The sequence below is a fragment of the Passer domesticus genome, chromosome 10, assembly GCF_036417665.1.
Source record: "Passer domesticus isolate bPasDom1 chromosome 10, bPasDom1.hap1, whole genome shotgun sequence".
Taxonomy (NCBI): Eukaryota; Metazoa; Chordata; class Aves; order Passeriformes; family Passeridae; genus Passer; species Passer domesticus.
The window spans coordinates 19,581,416-19,605,373 of NC_087483.1; the positions used below are offsets into that span (position 1 = coordinate 19,581,416).

The 23,958-nt window shown below is 40.1% G+C and overlaps 1 protein-coding gene across 1 annotated transcript in view; it reads right to left on the reverse strand.

The window, feature by feature from the left end:
* PPP1R1C (protein phosphatase 1 regulatory inhibitor subunit 1C) overlaps positions 1–23,522 on the reverse strand; it is a 45,814-nt gene extending 22,292 nt beyond the window's left edge. The window contains exons 1-4 of the mRNA XM_064434271.1: positions 23,266–23,522; positions 20,859–20,919; positions 3,160–3,197; positions 1,291–1,351 (exon numbers count right to left, since the gene is read on the reverse strand). Coding sequence (XP_064290341.1) covers positions 1,291–1,351; positions 3,160–3,197; positions 20,859–20,919; positions 23,266–23,346 — 241 coding nt within the window. The 5' untranslated portion in view covers positions 23,347–23,522. The remainder of the gene's footprint in view (positions 1–1,290; positions 1,352–3,159; positions 3,198–20,858; positions 20,920–23,265) is intronic.
* Between the last annotated feature and the right edge of the window lie 436 nt (positions 23,523–23,958).

The following is a 23,958-nucleotide window of genomic DNA, read 5'->3' on the forward strand; positions in this document are numbered from 1 at the left end:
AGGAAGAATAATGAATTTTCTAACAAGTAATTTTTAAATTTAAAAGTTCATATTTTTGATAGCAACAGTATGGTAAAGCTGGATCAATCCAGCCAGTTTACAGGAAGGGTTATCAACTTCCAAGTGTCTACTTGTGTATCTGGGACTGTGGTGTAATTTAGGGTGCTAAGGCATGCAGTTCTTGAGAGGAGCTATGAGGACCTGTTTTACACTGCTCTTCATTTGCACAGCATTTGGTTTAGGCTTGTACAGCAAAATAATTCAGCAGTGAGATCAATAGGTATTGCTATCCATGCAAAGCATTTTCCTTCCAGAAAAAATATTGAAATTGAATATCATAAGATTATTTCTAATATCCAGCACACGAACTTCAGGCTATTTTGGCAAACAGAGTCTTGTTCAGGCATCTGAGTGATATTTTAACTGTGGTTAGGACAAGTGCTAGAGAGCTGCAGCTACAGAATGAGACACATAGAACTGGCTGATACGGTAGATTACCTCATGACAGCAGCAGTATTTCACACAACTAATCAGATATCCCAGGTAATAAACTGTGTTAAGCAGACAAATGGAAATTTACGTATTCATTATCTATCAAGAGACACCTGGCAGGATGGCTTTAGACCGCACTCTGAAATAATCCTGCTCTGACAAGTGTCAGCCAGAAGTGCTGCTGAATCACCACAGGTCTTGCTTCACTGCAATCACCATCCAGTCAAATTCTGTTCAGAACTACATAAGAAGCAAGGCCTAAATGTAGCTGTTCTGGTCACTGATGTTTTGCACATATTCCTAAAAAGCATGTTATCCCTCAAAACTTTTATCAAGACTTCTCATTTTTCCTTATCTTCCCAAGAAAATCTTTACACACCCTGTTGTCACATACCCAGAGCACAGTTTTTGTTGCTCTCCTTTTCACAGCTGCCTGGAAATGAGAGGCAGAATAAGGGGGAGTGGTTTCAAATAAGAAACAGAGGGCTCTATGGGGACAGCACCAATAGAATCTACATATTCAAGAAGCTCAGTTCATAGTTTTGCATTGAATTATCTGTTATAGCAAAGTAATCAAAGCATAAAAACTTTTTTTTCCCCCCAAGCAAATACATTTGCCCCTGCAGCAAGATTCTGTGCTGAGGATGGGGAGATGGTGAGCGCCAGGCAGGTGGGCAGTGCCAGGCAGTGCGAGCAGAGTGTGAAGGCAGCGATGGCTGGGCACCACCCTGTGGCACCGCTCCGGTGCCACTGTCCCCCCCAGGAGCCGTGCCAGGGCCCGGGAGGAGCTCACGGTACCTTTGAGGGCAGGCGGGGTGAAGACGCTCTGCTTCCTCTGCTTGGGAGAGGCGCTCTGCGACTGCGGGGACAAAACAGAGAGGGGCAGTGAGACACGGGCACACAGAGAGATTCCTGCTCCTGGCAGCTCCGTGTGCACCCTTCTGAGTGCCCATCAGAGAGCTCCTGAGGAAAACATACCGTGTACAGCTGATGCCAGCTGCCTGGCTGTCATGTGTACAGGATAACTAAGACAAAAATATGTGTTTAATGGACAACCTTTATGGCTCCCAGGCAAAACAGGCCCAATACTACTGAAAATTACCCTTCACCCTATAAAATATTGTGTAACATAAAGTTAGGATAGCCTGTGCTTTTAACAGCCTGCGTAAATGATTCTCATAAGGCAAATAAATGTCTATGTATATTAAAATAGTTGCAAGGTTTACATTAGCCAACATTCCAATTACAATGTAATCAGTGATTATGTGCATGTGTAAGGTGGTACTGAAATATTAATATATACATTTTAATATAAATAAGTGGAAAATCCCTCCCCCTGTACCTTTTCAATGTGTTCTATTAAGCCCAAGATAATAATTTCAGCAGCCAATCACTCAGCATTTAACTGAGCCTCATTGGAGTGTTGTATTTACTTAAACTTTGTGTGGCCCCAAAATCGCATTTATGCACAAAAGATAAATTATTCCAAAATAATGGCAGTAAAATTACATATAGAGTAATAATAGTATTGTTATATTATCCCAATACACATAGAGTAATAACAGTATTACCACATGATATTAATGTTTAGTTAGCAGAAACTAACTGGAATACATTCAGTGCTAAAGCAGAGCAGCTTTGGCAAAATGAAAGCAGCTAAATTGGTGTCAATATTACAGCAACATGAATTATGTCTACATAAAAAGGACAATAAAGCCTCATACAGTACATCCTCAGCTAGCTTTGGAAGACCTAAGCACCATATCACACTCCTAACCAAAAGGTTAAGGGAAAACTGTGTGTAACCAATCTTTTTTTTCCCCTCCTCATTTAATCAATTTCTAGTTGTAGTAATGATGTTACCTTTACCCAAATATTTGCTAAAAATGTCTAATATATACACCATGAATTTTAATCAGATCTATTTCTTCATGGAACATTGGAGACATGTTTCACACAAGTAGGGCTAATCCTATTAACTTAGCTTATCACAGTGGATAGAATGATAACATTTATAAATAAAATATTGTCTTTGGAAAGAGAAAGCTATTTATAAACACTATGGGATAGCTTGGTGAACCTCACACCAGTAAATCTTTATATGTTTGTATTGGAGTTCAAATTTGAACCAATCAATACCTACTGCTATTTAAGGTGCTGCCTGCTGCGCTGAGCAGTGGGTGAAGGAGAAAGAGATCAGGGAATTGGAGGAACCATGCAAGGGGAGGTTAGAAAATGAGATCAGAGGAGCCAGCTTTCAACTCTTGTGCAGACAACACGACTGCACTGCCTGCTGTAGGCTTGACAAGTGATGGAGAGAGCAGAGAGCTGTTGGAATGTTCTTGTGCCCAGCAGTGACCTGCAGATCCACAGAACGCTTGGCTGGGGTGATCCAGGGTCACCTTGGCTGTGCTGTGCTTTGGCAGGGCATGGCACCAAGGCAGAGGGGAAGCTTACCCTGCTACAGGGAGCTGGCAGAGCACACAGCACGGCTTGACACAGCCCTGCTTTGAAAACAACGGTTCTTAAAAGGCTGTGTTACTGCAGATGGCATGACAATGTAAATAAAAGTATCCACCAGGATGAATCAGGGAGTTTCCAAGTGTTTTTTTTAGCAATAGAACTATTTTAACAATAAATATGTTTAGAAAAAATAAAATCACTTACCTCTGCCTGTGAGATGTTTGTTCTCTTCTCGTCTTTTTCTGGAGAAAAACATATGAAAAGAGAAAAGTTAATACAGAAGCATTTCTCGGGGGTAACATTTGTAACTCTGCCATGAACCTACAGCACTGCTGTAAATAAGAAATTGACCTTCTAATTTACAGCTTTTCTTTCTCATTTGTGCATCTCAGAAAGCCAGAGGCCCTGATTAGCATTTAGACATAAAACTGCATCTGAAACCCTTAACTCCCATTTTTGTCTGTGAATAACAGTGAGCAATGGAGTTCCTTCAGCAGCAGGTCCTTTGTCCTGGCTGGCAGCAGGGCTCTGCACTGCACGCTGGGCTCTCAGGATACAGGACTGCTTTGCCCAGGGACTGAGCTTTCTTCTACTCTTGGCAAACGGAGTGAAGCAAATTCACAAAGGGTTCTACTGCACTGAAATGATTACAAGAACCTCACCTCAGTTCAGTTATTCATATACCAATACTGGTACTGAAAAGTGCCTTGCAGTAATATGTAAAATTAACAAAACAAAGCTTAACAAAGAGCTATCTTTCACCTTAAAAAATTTATGACATTACCAGACTGAAATTTTTCCTGAAACTTTTTTACTTTTTTTGCCTTAATTTGCTTTAGGCTACATGTATGGCAGAATTGGCAAAACTTGAGACTTCTATTAAAAATAAGCCTCTGAGAATCTGTATGAACAACTAAGATTGTATGACACAGAGGAGGCTCAAGGCTCTTCCTAACCATGGCATGTAACCAGTTTTTCTATAAGCTAAATTATTTCTCTGCTGTTGTCTTCATGTGGTTAATGGCCAGAAAGTATCTGTCTTCTGCTCATGATTTCACAAATATTTGACAAAGATCATGCAGGATATTTGATACACAGTAGTTTGGAGTCCTAAAATAAAATGTCATTAAAAACATAGACATCAATCTCTCACTGTTACAATGGACCTTCTAAAATTTTCCACTGGCAGATATCAGTGTGTGATTTTCACTGAGGTGGGACAGATCTGTAACCATAGGTCTGAGCAAAGAATTAGGCCTAGGCAATATCATTTCATCTCACTTATTCTGTAGATATTGGTCTCTTGTAGTGTGCCGTGTATGAGGGGACAAGCCAGTCCATGCAGCTGGATCTATCACATTTTCTATCACATTCTTTACCATTGTCTCTGTGCATCTTGCAAACATTATTTGATTTACCAGATTTTTCAATATCTGTATTCCCCATTATCTCTCTCTGAAAGATATTAAAATCACTCAGGGTTAAAAAGTGTAGTTGAAAACAGGGCTGATTACTAAAGCATGATCCCACAGACACAGAATTAGACAAGACAATCAGGAGTTTCCTGCCATTGACATTTGTGTGAACTTTGGTAAGGTCACTGATCTCCTCCTGGACTTCCCTACCTGTAAATAAGTATAGCAGTGTCTATTTCAGTATAGAAGTGTCTATTCCAGCCCACAAAACACCTAGGGGTATGAAGTCAGGCTGGTAAAATGGGGGATTATTTATGTGCTTGCAGCCTTTCTTATTGGTTGCATACCAACACATCAATTAGTCAACATTAGACTTTTCTTTTTTTAATTCAGGATACTGGATTCAGCTTAAATGCTGAAATTTGAATAAATCAGGGACTTTCAGGAAAGAACAATGAAGAGTAAGTTACATGCCATTCCTTCCTGAAGATCTAAATTTGCCCAGATTAAAAATATATTTTGTGAACCCAAGGTGCCGCTTGCATAAGGAACAAAAACTGACAACAGTAGCTTTGTTTCAGGTCTTGATCCTGAGAATGTGCACAACTCCAACCCTTTGGGCTCGCACATTTAGTGTTCTGAGTGGTGTGACACTAAAACTGTCAGAACTGGAATATTTGCAGCCTTTCCCTTCAGCCAGCAGCCTTTCTATGACAGGCAGCTTTGGTAAAAAGGACTGGTCCTGTATGGAGTTAGAGAAACCATTCATATCCACAGGGCAAATAGTGCCAATGAGAAGCATCAGACAATGTGGACACTTAAGGACAACCTGTAAAATCACATAAACAATTTTCCAAATCAGCAAACAGAGATTGGAAAGTAACCTAGGGGACAGAAAGATACAAACTCTGGGCAGGAGCCATGAAGTGTTTCAAGTGAGTTGTGAGATGAAGGGAAAGGTACAGCTGGCTGGTCCTCACAGACCATAACACTGTTCATGGAACACAATATACCTGTATTGTATTCCAAATCTCAACATACAGCTTTTTACCAGTATAACTTATTCTAGGCTGCTCTAATCACTAACAGGACTCTAATCACTCAAGTAATTTCTTGGCAGTTTTTATGTTTTTTGTTTTAAAGAGGTGTAATAGAATGTGAAGACCTGAGAATGGGTTTGTACATACCCAAGTGGAGGTAAGTAAAAACAAGACTGGAGCTTTGTTTAGAGACTTCTTCTCACTCATGCTGAGGAAAAAACAGTCGAGGATTTTCCCTTGTGCTGGGTGAATAATGTTTGAGCCTAGTGTGAGCCTTACCTCATATAGGCTGGACCATCACCTGGCAAAATAAACAGGATTTAAGGTGTTTTTCTGTATCCTCAGATAAATAAATATACAATGAACGGTTCAGTCTAAAGGGTATTCCCATCAATCCATATCTGTGCACAGACTTTCTGAAACAAAGCCTTAGTTTTTTAAGGAAAGTCACTTCTGAGAGCCTATCTGCCTGCACAGACCACTTTCAGAATCAGAGTGTTAAGCTTTAGCCTTTACCCAGGGCCAAACCTCACCCTCTTGCAGGGAAACCATCTATTGTGCATTTCCATAAAGTTAGCACTGATGATAAATGGAAGAACCAAATACTGATCCTAACCTAAATCAGCCAGTCTGCAAATAAATAAAGGCTGAGAGGGAGGCAGGGGGAATGCATGCTCTTTTGGAGTCAAATCCTTTTTTTTTTTTTTTTTTTTTTTTTCCCCCAAGCCATAAGAAACAGCCTTTTCTGATTACACTGAAGAGGGGCATCAGGTACTTCACTAAAAGATAACGTCACATATTATTAAGTGCTAACAATTAAGGGTAGTTTTGTTAAAATATTTGGTGTGTAATTTCCTTCTTGGCGGGGAAACGTGTAAGACCTGCCAAAATAGTTTGAAGAAGCACCAGTAGCTGTGTCCCAAACAGGGCAGGGGAGCTCTTTGAATCTTCACTGGCACGTCCCCCAGCCCTGCTGACCCAAGGAGCTGAGCTCCCCCAAAGGTGTCCTCATCTGAAGCCAGAGAAGAACCCAGAGGAAGGAGGCTGACTGCAGCTGGAATGAAATGTGCTTGGTGGTGCAGATCACTCCTTCCATGGCTCTCCCCTGCCGTGCAAACATCGTGTCCGTGCTGGGGGGAGCTTTGTGGTTGTTTTAGAGTGAGATCAAAATTCATCTGCCTTGCTTCTCCCCCTGGACAATGTTAATGCACTCGGAGCAGCCATGCAGGGCCAGAGGTGACCTGTTTTAGAAGAGCTGGCCTCTGATGTCACCCATGGGCTCTGCAGAGGTCTCATCCAGCAAAGGCTTATCTCATCCAGCTAAGTACCCTGCTTGCTTTCCCCTCAGCAAGAGCAAATAAAAGCCTTTTCTGTGGGATTCAGTCAGGCACTGGAGAAACAGAACAGGTCAGAGGCCAGTTTTTACACCAAAGAAACTCAGTAAGAGGCTGGTATAATTGTTGGAGAAATCTTCTGTTAGAGAGTTTAGAATTCTCCTTGGGAAAACAGCTGAGTAGATAAAAATCACAGGTGGCTGATAGACTTGGACTCAGGCAATTTTAGAAACTAAAACCAGAAAATAAACCTTCATTCTCCTGCCGTTTAGTGGGAGAAAAAGATGAAGTTTTTAAAAATTATGTTTCAGTCATTTCACATTTCAATTTTTCCATCAGTAAAAGAAAATAAGTATTTTTTTATCTATCAGTTTACTGGTGTTTGACTACCACCACCATCTGTATTAGCCATTGGTATTTGTAAAACAAGCTCACTGAACTCTGATTTAGAAATTGACCGACATAATACTTGTTTTTTCTGCTATCACAACTACTTTTCCTTTCTTCTAGAAATCATAGTAAGATCAAAAAGTATTTAATGTTTTCTTTTTGCCACAGTCCTAACTACATATTGCCACATCATCTAGCATCTCATTGCTTTTTACTAAACCACTGAGGTAGGAAAAGAAAAAAAATTCAGAAAAGACCATGATAAAAATGCTGACATAGCTAATTGTTTGATTTTCTCTTGCTGGTTCTTATTTGCCAGTGTTTATCAATGAGAACTTGACTATGGGTTTAGATGTCATTACATTTAATTACAAAGAAATATCCGGGTAAGCCCTCCTGGAGTGAGTATATGTTTCTGAAACTATTCCCATTGCAGAAGAGCTCATTAGATCCCGAGAGCAGCTGCTGTGGCAGGCAGAGCTGGGAGCTCTGCTCCCCTCCTCACTCAAGTGCTGACAAGAGAGAGCCTGTGCTGCACTGCTGCTGCTGCATCCCACTCACTAATCAGCATCTAAATTACTGCCTGGCCCTTGAGGGAGCACTAATAACAAGATTTGTATAGCAAGCATTAATGAAAACATAGGGCAGAGAGGAATTTGCTGTACACAGAGGCATTTGCGTGCCTATCTGCCCTGTCAGGCCTTGCAGCTCAGGTGTGTAGCTTGGGGAAGGTCCCACACTGTGCTGACAGTGCTGTCACCAAGGGACCTCTTGTCCCTCTGTCTCAGAGATCATAGCACAGCTTTTCCCAGCTAGCTCCTGTCTGTAACCAGCCCTTCGTGCTTCATTAAAATACTGCAGGCCAAATGAATCTGCTCTTTGGACATTTCTTTTTTTTCCCAAGTAAATCAGTTTTCTAAACAACCCTGTATTTTCCACCTTCAATATTCAAGTAGCCATTACTAGTACTGAGAGTGGAGGCTGCAATCTCCTTTGTTAGACCAAATACTTCCTCATGGTGCTCAAAGTCAGCCACCAAATGAAAAAAACAATCATTGTTTTCCTCTTGATGCACACAGCAGGATCTGATCCAAACATCTCTGATCATACAGGATCTAAGGACCCCCTTTAAGCTTCACAGACATAAGAATATGAAATAAAACCACGTTTCACAAGCTACAGAGATCAAAATTTCTTTAAAACTTGCATTCTGGTAAACAATCTATTTTGGAAGAAGCTGGAGACATTACAAACCTCAAATGTGAATCTGAATGTATTTGTTTACATCACATGATTCTCAGAAAGGAATTATACTGCCTGATTCACCACCTTGTTATTCCAGCTTCATGCCAGACTCATGGAAATCAGTCTCATTTCACTGGCATGAAACTAGAATACAAGAGTGATGAATAAGGTCTGCAGCCTTACCACAGAGCAATCACGAATTATTACAACAAGCGCAAAAGTCATCCTTCTCCTAAGCATTTTTGTTCCAAATTTTTCATTCTCCCTCCCCAAAATACATGATAAATATTAATAAAAGACAAATTCTAAACAAGTACCATAAATCAAATATAGCTTCTCAAGGTATAGTTTGAAAGAGAAATAAAATTTGATTATTTTCTCCCTTCTTAAAAAAGGACTTACTTTTCTGCCTCTTGTCTTGGTGTGTCATTTCTGCCCGACTTTGTGGCTTTCTAGTTGCTGCCAGCTCTGTAAGGCTTTATTCTGATACTGCCCTGGCTTTGAATGACCAGACATAAAATGGGTTTTGTGGAAAAAGCTGTCATGAAAAGAATAGTTCCATGCAGAATTTTCTTTTTCTGAAACACAAGAGGCCCTGTCCTGCTCCATGAGAGAGGGTCAGGTGAGCAAGGCACTGGGAACAGAGTCCCTGATGTGAAGTCCTGGATATGGGGATAATTCCAGATCTGGAAGGTCTTCACAGAGAGGTAATCAACCCAGGAAGAAAGTCTGTTTGGACACTGATGTAAAGATTTGCTTTAATTCACAACATAAACAATGCTTGAATATGTCTTCCAGTTGCTTTCTAAGCAGCACAAACTCCTCTGGTGAAGGAAATGGAGACAGCTTCCAAAGAATGACTGACTACATAAGATTAACCAAAAGGAGGTAAGTATTTGTTCTTTTGATCTCTCAGATGAGACATTTTCTGGACCAAAGAAAATTCTCTGACTAAATTTCCAGGAGTGACTGTGAGCCAAACTTTTCATGCAATTTGCAGCTGACCAGTGTGGACTCCTGGCACCAGAGCTGGAGGAGCCTCTGGCAGGAGCACAGGGTGTCACTGCAGGCAGAAGCTCTGGATCAGGGTTTCCCTCCACACTGCTTTGAAGCTCCCTAAAATTTACTCATCCCAAAGAGATACTAACAGCAAAGTATTTCTGTTTCCAGCATGGTAGAGTTGAGTTCAATTAGAAATCTGGGGTGTCTGCTACTGTCTGACCCTTGGCAAAGAGGAGTTCATCAGTGCCTGGCTCTGCTGGGTGTTAAGGGGAGCTGAGTGGTGTTTCAGGCAGAATGAGCCCCACGGGAGTTCAACACATGCTCAGTGCAAATCCTGCACCAGCAAAGCAAACTGGGCAAAGGGGGAGGTTGGAGAGAAGTGAAAGACAACCATTTTATCACTGACTTCTTTAGCTCATAAGCAACAGCAAGTTTTGCTATTGACTTAAAAGTAAGTATTTTATCCTACATATACAGCATGAACTGGTGAAAAAAAAAAAAGAAAAGAGAAAAGACAAAATACTTTCTCATTTACTAAATAGTTCTAGAGTTAGTGCAACTGGGAAAGAACCTTAGCCATACATAAACTGCCTCTTAGTAAAAACTCTTGCTCATTATCTAAACTAAGTAATAACAGTCATCTCAATATTCACTACACCATTGAAGGGCCAGGTTAGTACATTCAAATAAGTGAAAATAAATGAGACAAAGTGAAGAAAACTGCTGGGATTACTGATGTGAAATTTAAAATCTTTGGTCTATCGGGAAAGCTGTTAGTAAACTTAAGTCTCAAAATAAGTAAAGTAAGACTTAAAAGATATTTGATGGTCTACACATGACTCTTTTATGCACAGCTACTTAGAATGATTAAAATCTCCCATTTAGATTGAAACACACATTAGGGAAAAAAAAATCCCTTTTTCTAGCAGCAAATGCAAACCAGGATGATACAGATTTTCTGGCGTGAACCAAAAGGAAACTGGACAGCCATCATTTCTGGGTGCCCCAAGCAGTGCTGGAGGGTCAAACTAAACTACAAGGAAACCTTAGAAAATTTGACTTTCACAGACATACAGTACAAGGCAAAGGACAAAGACTGCAAAGTAGACTTAAATCACAAAATGTTGTCTCAAAGTTGTCCAGCTGTGTAGAAGGAGAACTCACCTCATTGTGAGGTTGCATTGAGATAGGGGCTGTTCTGACACAACAGACACCAATAAAGATTGCTATTTGCTGCTGGACCAAGGGCAGCTACCACACTCATGGCATACTCTCACCTGGCCTGAAGCCTGGCAAGGAGAGACAAGACTCACTTGGAGGAAATAGGAGAGCAGTGGAGATAAAAAAGGGTTTTGAGAGGTTAGAAGGCCAGACCTGTCAAGAAGCTGCTGGCAAATACTCAGAGAAACAGGTTCAAAGAGCAGAAACATGAGTCTGCAATGGGTGTCCCCAGGTAAAACAAACTACCTGACTACTAAATTTCTTGTTAAAGATTGCTACTGTTTAACAAATGTACCCAACGCTCATACTCAAAAAACTTCCCAAGCACCTTGCAATTATTTTTGTACATTGATGAAGTCATAAAAGTGTTATTAGTTTGTGAAAAGACTTAATGATGTCATTAAGTTCTCTCAACAACAGAAGGAAGAAAAGTACCTTGAGCAGACAGCTGCCCAGGGCTGTGAGTCCATCAGTAACACTGCACAGTATTAGTAAAGTGCTACTCTCCATCTGCTTGCTTGCTTTAGCTTCAGTCTGTGCTCAAATGACTGAAGAGGCTGAAGATCTAAATACAATACTGAGGCAAAGATCATGTAGTAAAATTAATTATTACCAAAAATATAGTGCAAGCAAATCCCAGGATAAAATTTTAAACCATTTTTTAATAACTTCATGTGCAGGAATCAGTTGCGATGGAAAATGGCTCAGGACTGACCTACCGATCAGAGTCTTTGTATCAGTGTTACAGCTGCAAATGCCATCACTGTGAGTGGTTCCTTTCTTGGCTGGGAGCTGTAGGAATATTCTAAGCTCTAAAATAAAAACCAGCAGCAGCAGCCAAAACCAAAGAAACCCCAGCCAAACTTTTCTTAGCATGCTATAGCTCATAAAACCATTTAAAATGTATCCTATCTGAATGTGTTTGTACATTCTGGAAAGTGACATTTGCCATGGGAGAAGAAAACTTACAAAACAATAAAAGTTTTCCTTAGCCAGTGATTATTATTGCTGTCTTAGCAATTTCCTTCCTTTTGGAATAATACCTCAAGGATTTCAGTAAGAATGCTTTGTAAAGCTAGTCCTGGCCAACTGCTTGTGGCTTGCTTGTGGTTAGAATGCACATGCAGAGAGTTCCTCACATACATGTATCATCTTACATGGGACTCAAGTCAGCTACTAATAATAGTTCTTCTTGGGGGTTAGGACCCTTTTTACAAAAAAGAAGATGCAAATATCAGTTCTGTAAAGCTGTTGCTGGGTTTTCCAGGGTTTCAAAGAGTCAGCAAAACCAGGTTCCATAATCTCATTCTTGCCTTAAGCACAACTAGGTGGGCTGGAACAGCCCAGGGCAATCATTGTTAGCTCAGAATAAGTCAGCTGTAATTTCCAAAGGCATTTTTCAGAATTTCTACCAACCTTACTACATACCAGAGACAGAGGGGACTGTGGCTTTTGTTTCATACATCTTCATCTGTACTGTCACAGTCAGACACACCTTGCTCTGATTTCTCTGGAATGAGCCACATACTCCTATGGGATATGCTGTACACATTAAAGCCCGAGTCACACACCAGCCTGGCATTTCAGGGGGCTTGAAAGCACACCCCTTAACAGGAACAGCCTGCTTGCTGTCTACTGTATTTCAAAAACAGACAGTAAAAACCTAATGTTGGTTAAGATCAAAAATCTTCCTGGTCACAATTCTTTAAAGGTCACAATTCTTTTTTCTCCCCTACTGCCTGTTCCTCCTCCCGCTCCAACCTTTTAGTTCGTCAGTACAATTCCACTTGGAAGAGAAAAGGACACAAACTAGCACTTAGTAATACAAAGGTGTTGTTCTCAGACCAACTGGGCTTTCAGGTGAAATGGCTCCCTGATTGTGCAGCTGTCCTGCAGATCCTGACACAAAAGGGAAAAGGCAGATCATGTGCTTCAGCTGATCCCAGAGAAGCTACTCTGTGGAGGTGGCCAAGGAAAGAGCAGGACAGGCTCATCCAGATCTCTGCTTTCTACCACTACCTGAGAACAGCTATGGCAGGGAACTCCAGAAAGACTTGAAGGGAATGTTATCCCTACATGTCACTGGGTGGTGGAGAAATGTCTAGGTTATGGGGTGTCCAGGTTCCAGGATAAGCCATGCTGTAGGGTGCAATAGAGCTCAGTGCTGTATTGAGCTTTCAATCTGCCTTGCTCATGTCCATTTTCTGTTTCTTATCAGAATGAAGGACATGGCCTCAGGTAGAAAGCACAACCTTTACAATGCACCTTCATCTACTCAGTACTGCTGACTCTGTTGGTGCAGTTTGGTTCCACAAGATGAATAATAGCAACACATCAGTTCTCTGTGGGACATCTGCATGCTGGGTATCCCATGGAAAACATGAACAAAGAAGGAGCAGGTCACTGTGCTTCAATTCTGCTACTCTGGTAGTGTCTTGATCCTCCACTGAAGACATTTGAGAAAATTGTCAGAAATTATTTTAGATACAGACACAGAACTAAGAAGTTTTGAAGGGGAGAAGGAGACAACAGAGCTCCTTTCAATAGACATAAAGCTTAATTCTACCCCAGAACTGCTTTGGTTACTGTAAAAAGAGACCTGACTGGTCCATCAGATCTTGTTTCCACCAGCTGATGACACAGGCAGCTCAGACTCACAGGAAAGCAAAGCTAAGCTCTGAAGCTCCCTGCACTCTCACTGAGTTTCTGCAGCCTTCTGCAGCTGGCAAAACCTTTCAGGACTGATAGGTTCAATTTATTTAGTCTCTGCTAGCTTTAGGTCCAGATTCATTAAATTCCCACTTTTGATGTATTTTGAAGTGAAGCTTCAACTCAGTTATGCCATATAAAGAGTTAAATTCTGTCTCTAAAAGCTCAATAAATGGGCTACCTTGATTGATGCTTTAAGTGCAACCCCTTCCCAATATTCTGAACATAATGAGGTTAGTGCTAAAAGCTGGATTCTCTCTCATCTATCTGCATTATCTATTTATTCCACACACGTCACCATGGTAAATGAGGGCTGCATTAAGTACTAAATAGCAGAGGTCAGAAAAACCCTGTGCTGTATTCTTTTCCCCTCAGCAAGACTGAAACATCTATTAATGGATTTTAGTTTATTACCTGATGTAAACTAAAAAATACACTGAAAATACCAGTATTAGCACGTTATTGAGGTTTGATTTAAACATAATCTCAAAAAACCCCATCTTGATATTCTTATTTTAAAAATTTTATCTTATAATGTTTAAATAGACTCAGTTTCAAATGTTCTCTGAAATTTTTTTCCATTAAATGCCCCTGCCCACAAAGAAAACCAGAATCTTTGCCACAGGCTAAACTAGATATATTTTGATCCAAAGTCTTTTTTTTTAAAATGCCATCAACACCCCAAATTGTATGCTCATGTAGTTGTATTAAATATAGCTTAAGTATTTTGACTATAGGAAGTCATTTCACCTGGGCACTTCATTTTTAAACTAGAAAACACAACATCTATTCTGATTTCTCAGCAAAACAAACTATATGAGGTATTTGGCACAGTGCAAATCTGCAAAGAGCTCCTCTTTACAGACAGCAGAATATTTATCCTTATGAATGCAATGAAGCTAGAATCTGTCCAGCTGACTTCCTCAGCAGGTCAGGCAGCCGTGCCCATGGCTATTCCCCACAGGGCAGGGCTCTGTGGTGCTGTACACACCGAGGTGATAACAAATGTAAACATTCCAAAAGCTTATCAGGCCTGACGCTGAATGATCAAGCAGCTGGAGAGCTGTAACGTGAAGCCATGTACATTAAAAAAAATTTGCAAATAATCTCCTGGGGTGGAAGAGGGCTGTTTCTATGGTGCTTTTGTATAAGGAACAAGGAAAACAGATGAAGAGTACAAAGTTCAGCCTCTAAAAATACCACATTCACTTTCAGATAGTTCCATGGACATTGACCCTTCCAACACAACAGCAATGGGAGGCAGGGAGCAGGAGGAACAAGTAAAATCATGGTACACATTAGAAGTTTATCTGCACTGGTAAATAAATACTTATTTCAATTCATTTCTTGGGTATTCAAGGCTGGAACAAGAGTAATGGATTAATGCAATTCCATCCATACTGTGAGCAAGTAAAGCTCTTGGGGTTTTGGCTTTATGCCCTCTCAGCTGCACCACTTCTCTGATGTAGGCACAAATCTGAGTCCTGGTTGTGAATATCCAACCTCTATTTCTGTCCTCCAGAGCTCTCCCAGGCAGGGTTTGCACCCTGGACTGCCCCATCTCACAGAGGGGCAGTAGGCTCTGCTGAATGGGAGTGACTCATTCTTGTTTTGACTACATTTACTCACTTCAGCCAACTAGGAGAAATTGGTTTATATGGGTAAAATGTACATGTACAGTCAATGAATAAACACGAAAATGAAGGAAGCATGGATAAAAATAAACATGAAAAATTCAGTAAAATAAGTGAATTTTGACCAGAATATACAAAACAGCTTTTTGTTTTGACTGTCCCTGTGTAGCTGTCAGACCCTTCACTGTTTGCTGGCTAAAGAGACAGCCCAGACTCTTTTTGGCCTCTATATGAAATAGTACATGTTTCCTGCTGTTTCACACTATATGGTTTACACAACTGCTAAAATATTCACAGGGAATGTTTATATTTGTGAATTACTGTGTTCAGGACGGCAAAAATTGTGAAAATACAGCTGGCTGCTTTGGTGATAACCCTCAGTCTAGGCACAGCACTGCTCACTGCACCCAACCAACCCTGGCCTTGTCCTCCAGCCTGCTGCCCTTACTGCACTGCAGGGAGCATGACAGCTCTTCTGACAAGTGATGACATATAAAATCCTCATCCTCTCATGAAAACGGAGCATCCCATGAAATGGAACGTTTTCATGAATGATGAAAAAATCCCTTTTTAAAATTCCTTGTTTCTTTCTGAAGCCTGTGAGCTGTTCCTTCTGGGCTGAATAGAGAACAGCTCAAGCACAGGTTCTTGACATTTTTTTGTTTTACTTTTTTCCAAGTCCTTGAGCTTTTACTTTTCATGGAGTCTGTAATTACATTGCATATGTGTGAGGAACTTTAGCCGTGCCTTGTCCCAGGGAATTCTGTGGGTAACCCACATGAAAAAGCATGTGAGCATAGTGTATATAGGTAAGAAAAAAGGGATGCTCTCTGCCACTGAACATTTGCAGTCACATGTCATCCTGCAAACAGCAGGATAATTTCAAGCACAGACATTTTTATCTCTGTTCTGTAACCACTATCACCCGTCAGGTCTCACACAATGTTTACTTTACATATTTCATTGTTTGGCTGTGTCAGATAGTCCTTTCCAGCACAGGCTGAAAGCACACAAAGGCCCTCACTGCCTTGACAAGACGTGCCTAATCTCTGAACATCCTGGTGCCATCAGTAATGTACCCTGGGCTATGCCAGCCCTCTGCTGTGAAGGGACCCAAATGTTTTTCATTTCTTACTGAAATACCTCCACAGACTCCTGGACTGATATAAAGAGAGACAGAATACTTAAATGGCATATACATTTAGCATATAGAAAGACCAACTAGTTTGACCAAAAAAAATAAATACAGCTAATGACAGTTTTTATTCATGTACTGCTTTTCTGTCTGCTCTATTACCACATTAGAAGCCTAAATTTGCAATTGAAAACAGCTGCTATTTGGCTTACTCACTCTCTAGTTCTTGGACCAGAGTAAGCAGTATGTCCTACCAGGATCTCAATAGTCTGAAAAACATATCAGTTTCCATGAACTCTGAGACCAAGAGGTTTCTGCTGAGATTTTTCCCTGAGAAAGTATAGCAGAACTGCTTGACAATGCTCAGAAACACCTGCCTCCTACGAAGTAGGTATTTTCTTGAGTTCAGTTTATTTTGCCTTGGAAGAAAAAAAAAAAAAGTGATCATTAGATCTAAACCCAAATACATTCATTCACCTAGAAGCATGATCCAGCTAATATTAGTCACAAACCTTAATGCTGGGCAAAGTGACTCACATTAATCCCATCAAGAATGTGGTGCTGGTACAGTTTGCATCAGCAGAAAAGCACATCTGTCTGTGGTAATGAGATTTATTGTGCAGGGAAAGTCCAGGAGTGTCTAAAACCAATTTAGCATTAAAACCTCAACTACTTTGGGTCGTCATGGAATTGACAAAGGTGTAAGGACAGATTTTCCTTCCACCACTCACCTGGCTGTGTTGTTTGCTGCTGGACTAAATACTGAGACTGTCCATGAAGCATCTCAGCAGAGCTCTGGGGAAGTGACAGTAAGCTGAAAGGCATGGATCCTTTCTGGATAACCAAAATCAGCTAGGAATGAAAAAGCAAAACTGCTAATGCCCAAACACAAGCTGAGGGCACCTTCCTTGTTTGGAGACAGGCACAGATTGCTTTTCTTCAAGTTATGATTTCCAGCATTCAGTAAGCTCAGATGCACTGTGTTATACTGGGAAGGTATGTCTTATATTGCTTTTGCAGTCATAATATATCCTTACTGCTTTGAAATGAGGTTTGCAAAGCCCAAAAAGGCAGCTGTATTTCTAAACACAAAGCAACATTTACATTACAAGCAAAGATGTCAAAACAGGCAACAAAGCAGAAAGGGGAGTTGGAAACAGCAAATACATAGAAAATTTAGATACACAGAAGTTTATCCTAATGTTTACTCATATTCCAATGTTTCAAGAAGACTAAACACTTTGACATAAGCTGAAGAGCCTTTGCCAGCCAGACTGTTTGATGTTGTGCTGGCTCTGTGACAAAGCCAGGCTGTACAGGAACGCTGGCATTGTTTTCTGATCAAAGTGAGCCCTAATGGTATTAAACCTGAGTTGTGGTCGGACGTGCTCTCTTCCCTCAGCCATCAATTCTCTACTCTGCTACCAGCTTCTTCTTGAGCTGTTGCATTATGATATTCTGCTGTTTTAAAGCATGCTCAAACTTTTATTTCAGCTAATAAGAATTGATATTACCATATTTTCTGCCATGCTGGCATGGAGACAGGAGATTGTGCATACACAGAAAAGGCTGCTTGTGATGGTGATACTCAGTTTCTGTTGACTCCAGGGGTATTGCAAGGGGAAAAGGAAGCAGGAGAGTTTTAACAATTTTTGGATTAAACAATTGTGTAGTGTAATAGTTAAATGCCTTTAAAACTAATCATATGCTTATGTTATTTTTACAAAAGGCAGATGTAGAGCACTATAGCAGGATGTGAGTGGGTTACCCCTGTAACCCATGCACCACCCTCACAGGATGAGATGCTGCCCATTTGTGTAGCTCTCTCACTTTATACTTGACTTTGGCTTCACAGATAGTAAAAGGGTCTTATAATTTCGAATAAAAGGGAACTGATTTGCTATTACAAAATCAAACATCAGATGCTCAGAAAATACAGCTCCACTCATGGCAACTGAAGCACAAGAGATTACAATGACTTCATAATTCAGGTCTCAGTTTGCTAGTGCTAGTTTCTCTGCTCAAATGTGACACAACTCATCTAAGACGACTTTACACAGAACTTACAGGTAGAGTTAATGGTTTCTGCATTGTTATGTTGCTTCACAAGGTCATATTGTCCACTGCAATCACTGTTGCTGCTGCAACTCAAATTTCTCTTTTGTTAACTGTGATTGCACTTCTATATGATGCCAACCAGAGTGAGCATAGGGAAATGTGAGAGTCAGTGACGCTACAGGCTGGATATGAGCTCCTGTAGTCACATTTATCACCTGACTTTAAACCATTCAGTGTGGTCTAACTCTGTCTCCTTGAAAGCAAGGAAGCCAAGTAGACTCTTATAGTTTTTGAGCAGCTGTCATTGGTTTAAAATGACTTAGGCTTAGTAGATATTCCATCTTCACTTTATAGCACAATTGCCTGACTTAAATAGGTGAAGACATATCCCTACCAAAGCTGTAACAGGCATCAGGGATGGATGAGAAGACTTAGTAGAAAACAACTTTTAGATCTTCTACAGAACAACTCAAGCTGAATTTATTATGAAGTTCTTAAATGTCCAAACACATTTTATTGCCTTCTGGTTTCCAGATGGGTGTGCATCCAGAACACCAGAATACCACAAATATGCTACTTTTTTTTCCCAGCTGCAATCAGAAGCAGCTGTAACAGAAGGCTATAGAAAAGTCTGATTCTTAGAGTATGCCTGTCTCTCTTTTTCAAAAAAAGAGAAGTTTAGATAACTTGAGTAAACTTTGTAGGGGCATCCAAACATTTAGGATTGCATTAGGACACACATTTCTAACTCTTGGAAGCATATCCTTCACTAGCTCCTTGCTCCTGATGCAGGAAGTGGAATACTCCAGTGGGTAAAATTCAGGGGACAGGACTCTCATTTAGCCCAGCTCTAATAAAAAAGGGTGGCTCTGTCAGTATCACTGGAATTCTCTACCGCTCACTTTTCCCATTGTTCCAGGGAATCACACTCCTAAAGCAATTTGTTGGATTGTCAAGTTAGCACCCCTACTTCTTTTTTTTAAATTAACTGCATCCATTTGCAGTGATGAATTTACTATTTTTGGAGACAAATTTTATTCAGCATCTCCCTGAATTCTATTCAAAATCCAGAAACTGATCAGCATTTTAGGGTTTAATCAGCAAGGTGTCAAAGAGGCCCTAGGACCAGCTGACTCTGAAAGCTGAAGGCGCACAACCATCTCGGGAGCTGTACAGCACCTTGCAAGATGAAGAACACAAAGGCTTTATTTGGTATTTGCACATCCATTGTAAACCTATCGTCTGCCTTTCCAACCTGGCTTTACTGTCCTTTTACTCAGCAGACTTACAGAGCTATCTGCACACTCCCTGTACAAAACACTTGCCCATTTTAAGGAAGTGACCCCTATGGAAATCTGCATGAACTTCATGGTGAAGGGCAGGAAAATGAAGCTGCTTTGAAAGTTTTAATTTTTATCTGGCTTTATGGAAAATTTTAAATTAGGACAAGGTTATTATTTAGCCAAATAATAAAATCATTAATATTAGTTCCCAGTATCTAGAAAGAACAAATAACATCTAAATAAACAAATCTAAGTAAGTGAAGGCAAATACTAACTCATGGGCTTATATGGAAGTTGGCTGAAACCTGCAGCAATCCTGACTCATAATAAAAATGATTTATTTAAAGACTTATTATGAACATTGCAGGAAAGGTGATAACAGACATGTACCACTTTGTTTACAGTAAAATTTCCTGTAAATTAAAGAGTTCTTATTCTTTGTTTGGTTTTGATTTGGTATTGTACCAAGTATCTGTTTATAAAAGGAAATATGACGGTACAAAGTGTACAAAATGAATTGCAGAAGAGATTAACAGTCAAGGTGAATTTGCTTCAAATTAAGTCCTAGCAAAACAGACAGTGTAGATCCCATTATTATCCTATATAGGTAAAGAAAGTCAGTTCAAAGCAGATCATTCATGCACCATTTTTGAGAGCTGAACTACCCGAAATTCAGGATAGAAAGTTACTCTCCAAAAAGATTTAAAAAAAATATTCAGGTGACTATGAGATATGGCAGGGAAAAAAATGTTGCAGAGCACAACAAAGGAAAAGTTTGATATAAAGTAGGCACTGTGTTCCAAGGGATTAACTATTGAGGATTTTCCCCTTTTTGAGGAGTTTTTTGTTTATAACACTCCCTAAACAGCTTATTAAGGAATCTTTCTGAAGTCCTATTTATATGACAAAGTATGTCTCAACCTCAAATCATCCCATCCCAGGGAATCTTCTGTGGGAACTACTGGATGAAGATAATGTAGTCACAGTTGGAAAAGAATAATGAAATAACACTTTATATATTTTATCAGGAAACTAGAAGAGAACCTGTTTTTCAGAAACAACTCCTTGGGTTGAATTAACCAGCCTGGACCCAGCCTGGTATCTCTAGAGATCAGACTTCATGGATCTCCAAGGTCTCCACCCAGGGAAAGAAAATATTTGTGGATGGAAGAACTGGATCTGGGTCATGTTAATTCTCCTCCTACAAATAACCAAGGTTGACATGGAGGATAAAATTGCGAAATCAGTGACATTATCTGAAGGCCAGGAGTTACCTGTGATCGTGGGGTTTACTCCAAAACATCCTAAGATCTACTGTTTGATATTTAGACCTAAAAAATTAATGCTGGATTTTAAACTCGTGTAGTTAATCAAACCAGTTTGCAGCCAATCCTGTGTATACAAGTTCAGTGGTGTAGAAGGTATGTTGGCACTCACCTGGGGGCATGTGCTCATTCATGATGACGAGTGATGCTGGCGTAGGCCTTCTTTTCCTGATCTGTAACAGATACAAACCAAGAAGAGTCATTAGGGCCCATCAATTGCCACACACACAAAGAAAAGCAAAGCAAAAAATCTGTCTGGTGTCCTCTAGAGTATAAGTGAAAAAGGAAACTATTTCAAGAACAGCAGCACTTCACTGTCTTACTGACAGCTTGTCTGGTCTGACAGCCATCAGGGTCATGCTGCTGCTTGTTTAGAGAGAACAAAGGCATGGGGAGAGCTGTCCAAAATACCTTTAGGATTTGTAATCATCTTGACTTCAGTTTTTTGGATATGTATTGCTGAAAAATATCAGTCATATCTTAAAATATTGACATTTAGCTTTGCATCAGGAAGATGATTTCACAGTTTCTGAGCTTGTATGTGCAAATATGTAGTACTGCCATAGCTCTCTCAAGTAATAATTAATAATATTTTGCAAGTGCATTTCAGAGTTTTGCAGGTATGCCTTCCAATGAACTCATGTTCCAAAACTGTTGCCAGAGGTGTTACTGCAGTAACAGTTCTTTAACTAAAAATACTCCAGTATTTAAGACCTTAAAAAGAGTATTTCCAATATAGCAGATTTTACATACCAATACATAGTCCTGAATTGTTTGTAAACTCTGATTTCTTCAGTTTATCTGGGTAACTACTTTTGTTCCATTAACAGTGCCTGAACTACATGCTATTGGAATACCCTCTTATAATGCACACATTTGCACTGAAAGCTTTGTGTTGCTTCACAAAAGCCTCCAGGCCTGATATTCTATTGAATTTAAGACAGGGACCAGGAGCATTTAAGCTAGAAACCATTCTGACACAAAACCTCAGTGTCAGTGCATTTGTTCTTTTTTATTTGCTGAGCCAACATCTGTATTTAGCTAGGTTCAAATTTTGCTTTCAGAGGTGTAAATGGAAAGTTACATCATCAGGGTTAATGGGTTTATTCTAGATTAGTGTAACTGTAGCTGACTGTAGAATTTACTATTTTAATTTCATCACACACCCACAGTGAAATTGTATAGCACTTGGAATCAAACTCACAAAAAAAAAAAAAAAAAAAAAAAAAAAGGACTGCTCATAAATACCAGGCAGAAAATAGTCTACAGCATTTCAACAGCCATGGGAATTCCAGGAAATCCTAATCCTATGGTTCTCACTGATTTCAGAAAGATGCCAAAACACATTCTGCTTGAATTCATTGCAGAACTGTTCTGTAAGGGATGGACATCTCATAGTTCAGGAGTGCCTACGGACAAATGAGGACCCACAACAATTTTTTTCTGCACCCTTCTAATGTTTTGCATTCAATGGTCACTCCCAACTCATCGTTTCCTGGAAAAGGTCTCTGCCTTTTAAGAGAAAACATCAGGATATTCAGGAAACCAGACGACTGTCTTAAAGGCGCAAAGAATTTCATGGCTGCTGGTATGGAACTTTCAAGGTTATTATATTCCCCAGGTGTCATCCAAAATCAGACGTACCCAAATAGAAGCAAATGTTGAGGACAACTTGCACAGAGAGAAATATACTGGGTCACCTAATTAAGATTTACACAGTTTTCTCACAAGACTGCCTGTGACCTTTTATTAGGCACATCTGCACGTAGTAGATGTGCCTAATAAAAGGTACACAGTAATAGATATATTTTCCTCCTTAGATGTCAGTACTGAGATATATATATATATACATATATATCAGTACAGTGTATATGTATATATTATTATGTGTATCTTTTGGGAGTGAGTTAAAACCTAAAATAGCACACACATTATTCCAAGAAGGACATAAGTACAGCATATTTCCACATGTATATATTTTTCAGGCATGTAAAATACCATAAAAATGACTTAAAAACTGTAAAAACTCATGAGAAATACAGGAAGTAACTGAAATGATGACTATTGTGCAAAATGTTAGTTGTATTTTCTCTTGTTAAAATGCAAGGTAAATAAGATGTCTTCTTCCAAATATTTCTCTTATTTACCTATTATGAACTTTATGCTTTGTTTTATGTACATATAATGCACGTGAATGGATTTGTTGAGAATATATTCATTGAGTGCATTTATGTGAAATGCAAGTATTAGGGTAGAAGCGCAGTTACAGAAAAGGCACAAAAAATATACATTAATAAACCTACCCGAGGTGAAGAAGCCTTATTCTGGCTAGATGACATAGTCTTCTCCCTCTTTAAGTATATCAAACATCACTATAACCTCCAGAGTATTTAATCTACAGTTTCACCAACATAAGCTAGAAAAGCCTTTAGGCCACACATATCCCTTGTGCTCACCCACATCCTGCCCCATTCCCTCCCCATTCCCTTGAAACAGTGAAGGAAACTCATCCTCCTTACCTGCTCAGCTGCCTCGGGATCTATTTGGCTCTGAAACAGGGGCACAGCAAACTGTATTTTTTTGGGGCTGTTGGGCTCCATGGTGATGCTGAGGTGAGCCAGACGAGAGAAGAGCTGGAGCCTGGTGTGTGCCTGTGCCCCGGCACCGTCCCCACGGCCCGGCTGGAGCTCCGCAGGAACAGCTGTAACTCCCGACTTAGCCCGGGAATCTGCGCCAGCCGAGCGACTCCCTTGTTCCACATCCACAGAGATGCCACTGGCTTGGCTGTTTTCTTTTTTTTTTCCCCTCTCCCCTCTCTTCAGCAGCCCTTCAGATCCTCTCAGCAGAAAGCTGAAAGGAACAATAAGCTAATTGTGTACCAGCTCACTTCCACATATGCCAAGCATTCACTCAGAAGCTAATTGAAAATGCAATACTAGCATTGCATGGCCTGGAGCCTTGGGATTTGAAAAAGAGGATCTCTCCACCGTATATTACTAACTGGCTGCTCAGAAGTGCAATGCAAGCTCCCTCTGAGTATTGCTGATGGGCTCTTAATTATTGATGAACACAAATCAGGAAGTTTTCAGATTTTGGGGGTGGAGGTAGCAGAAGGGGTGGATTCAAAAATTCGATCTCTGTTGCAGTGTGCCAGAACCGCTCTCCTCTTTTCACATATCAATTCCCTTTGCTCTTTCAAATATTTTTTTAAT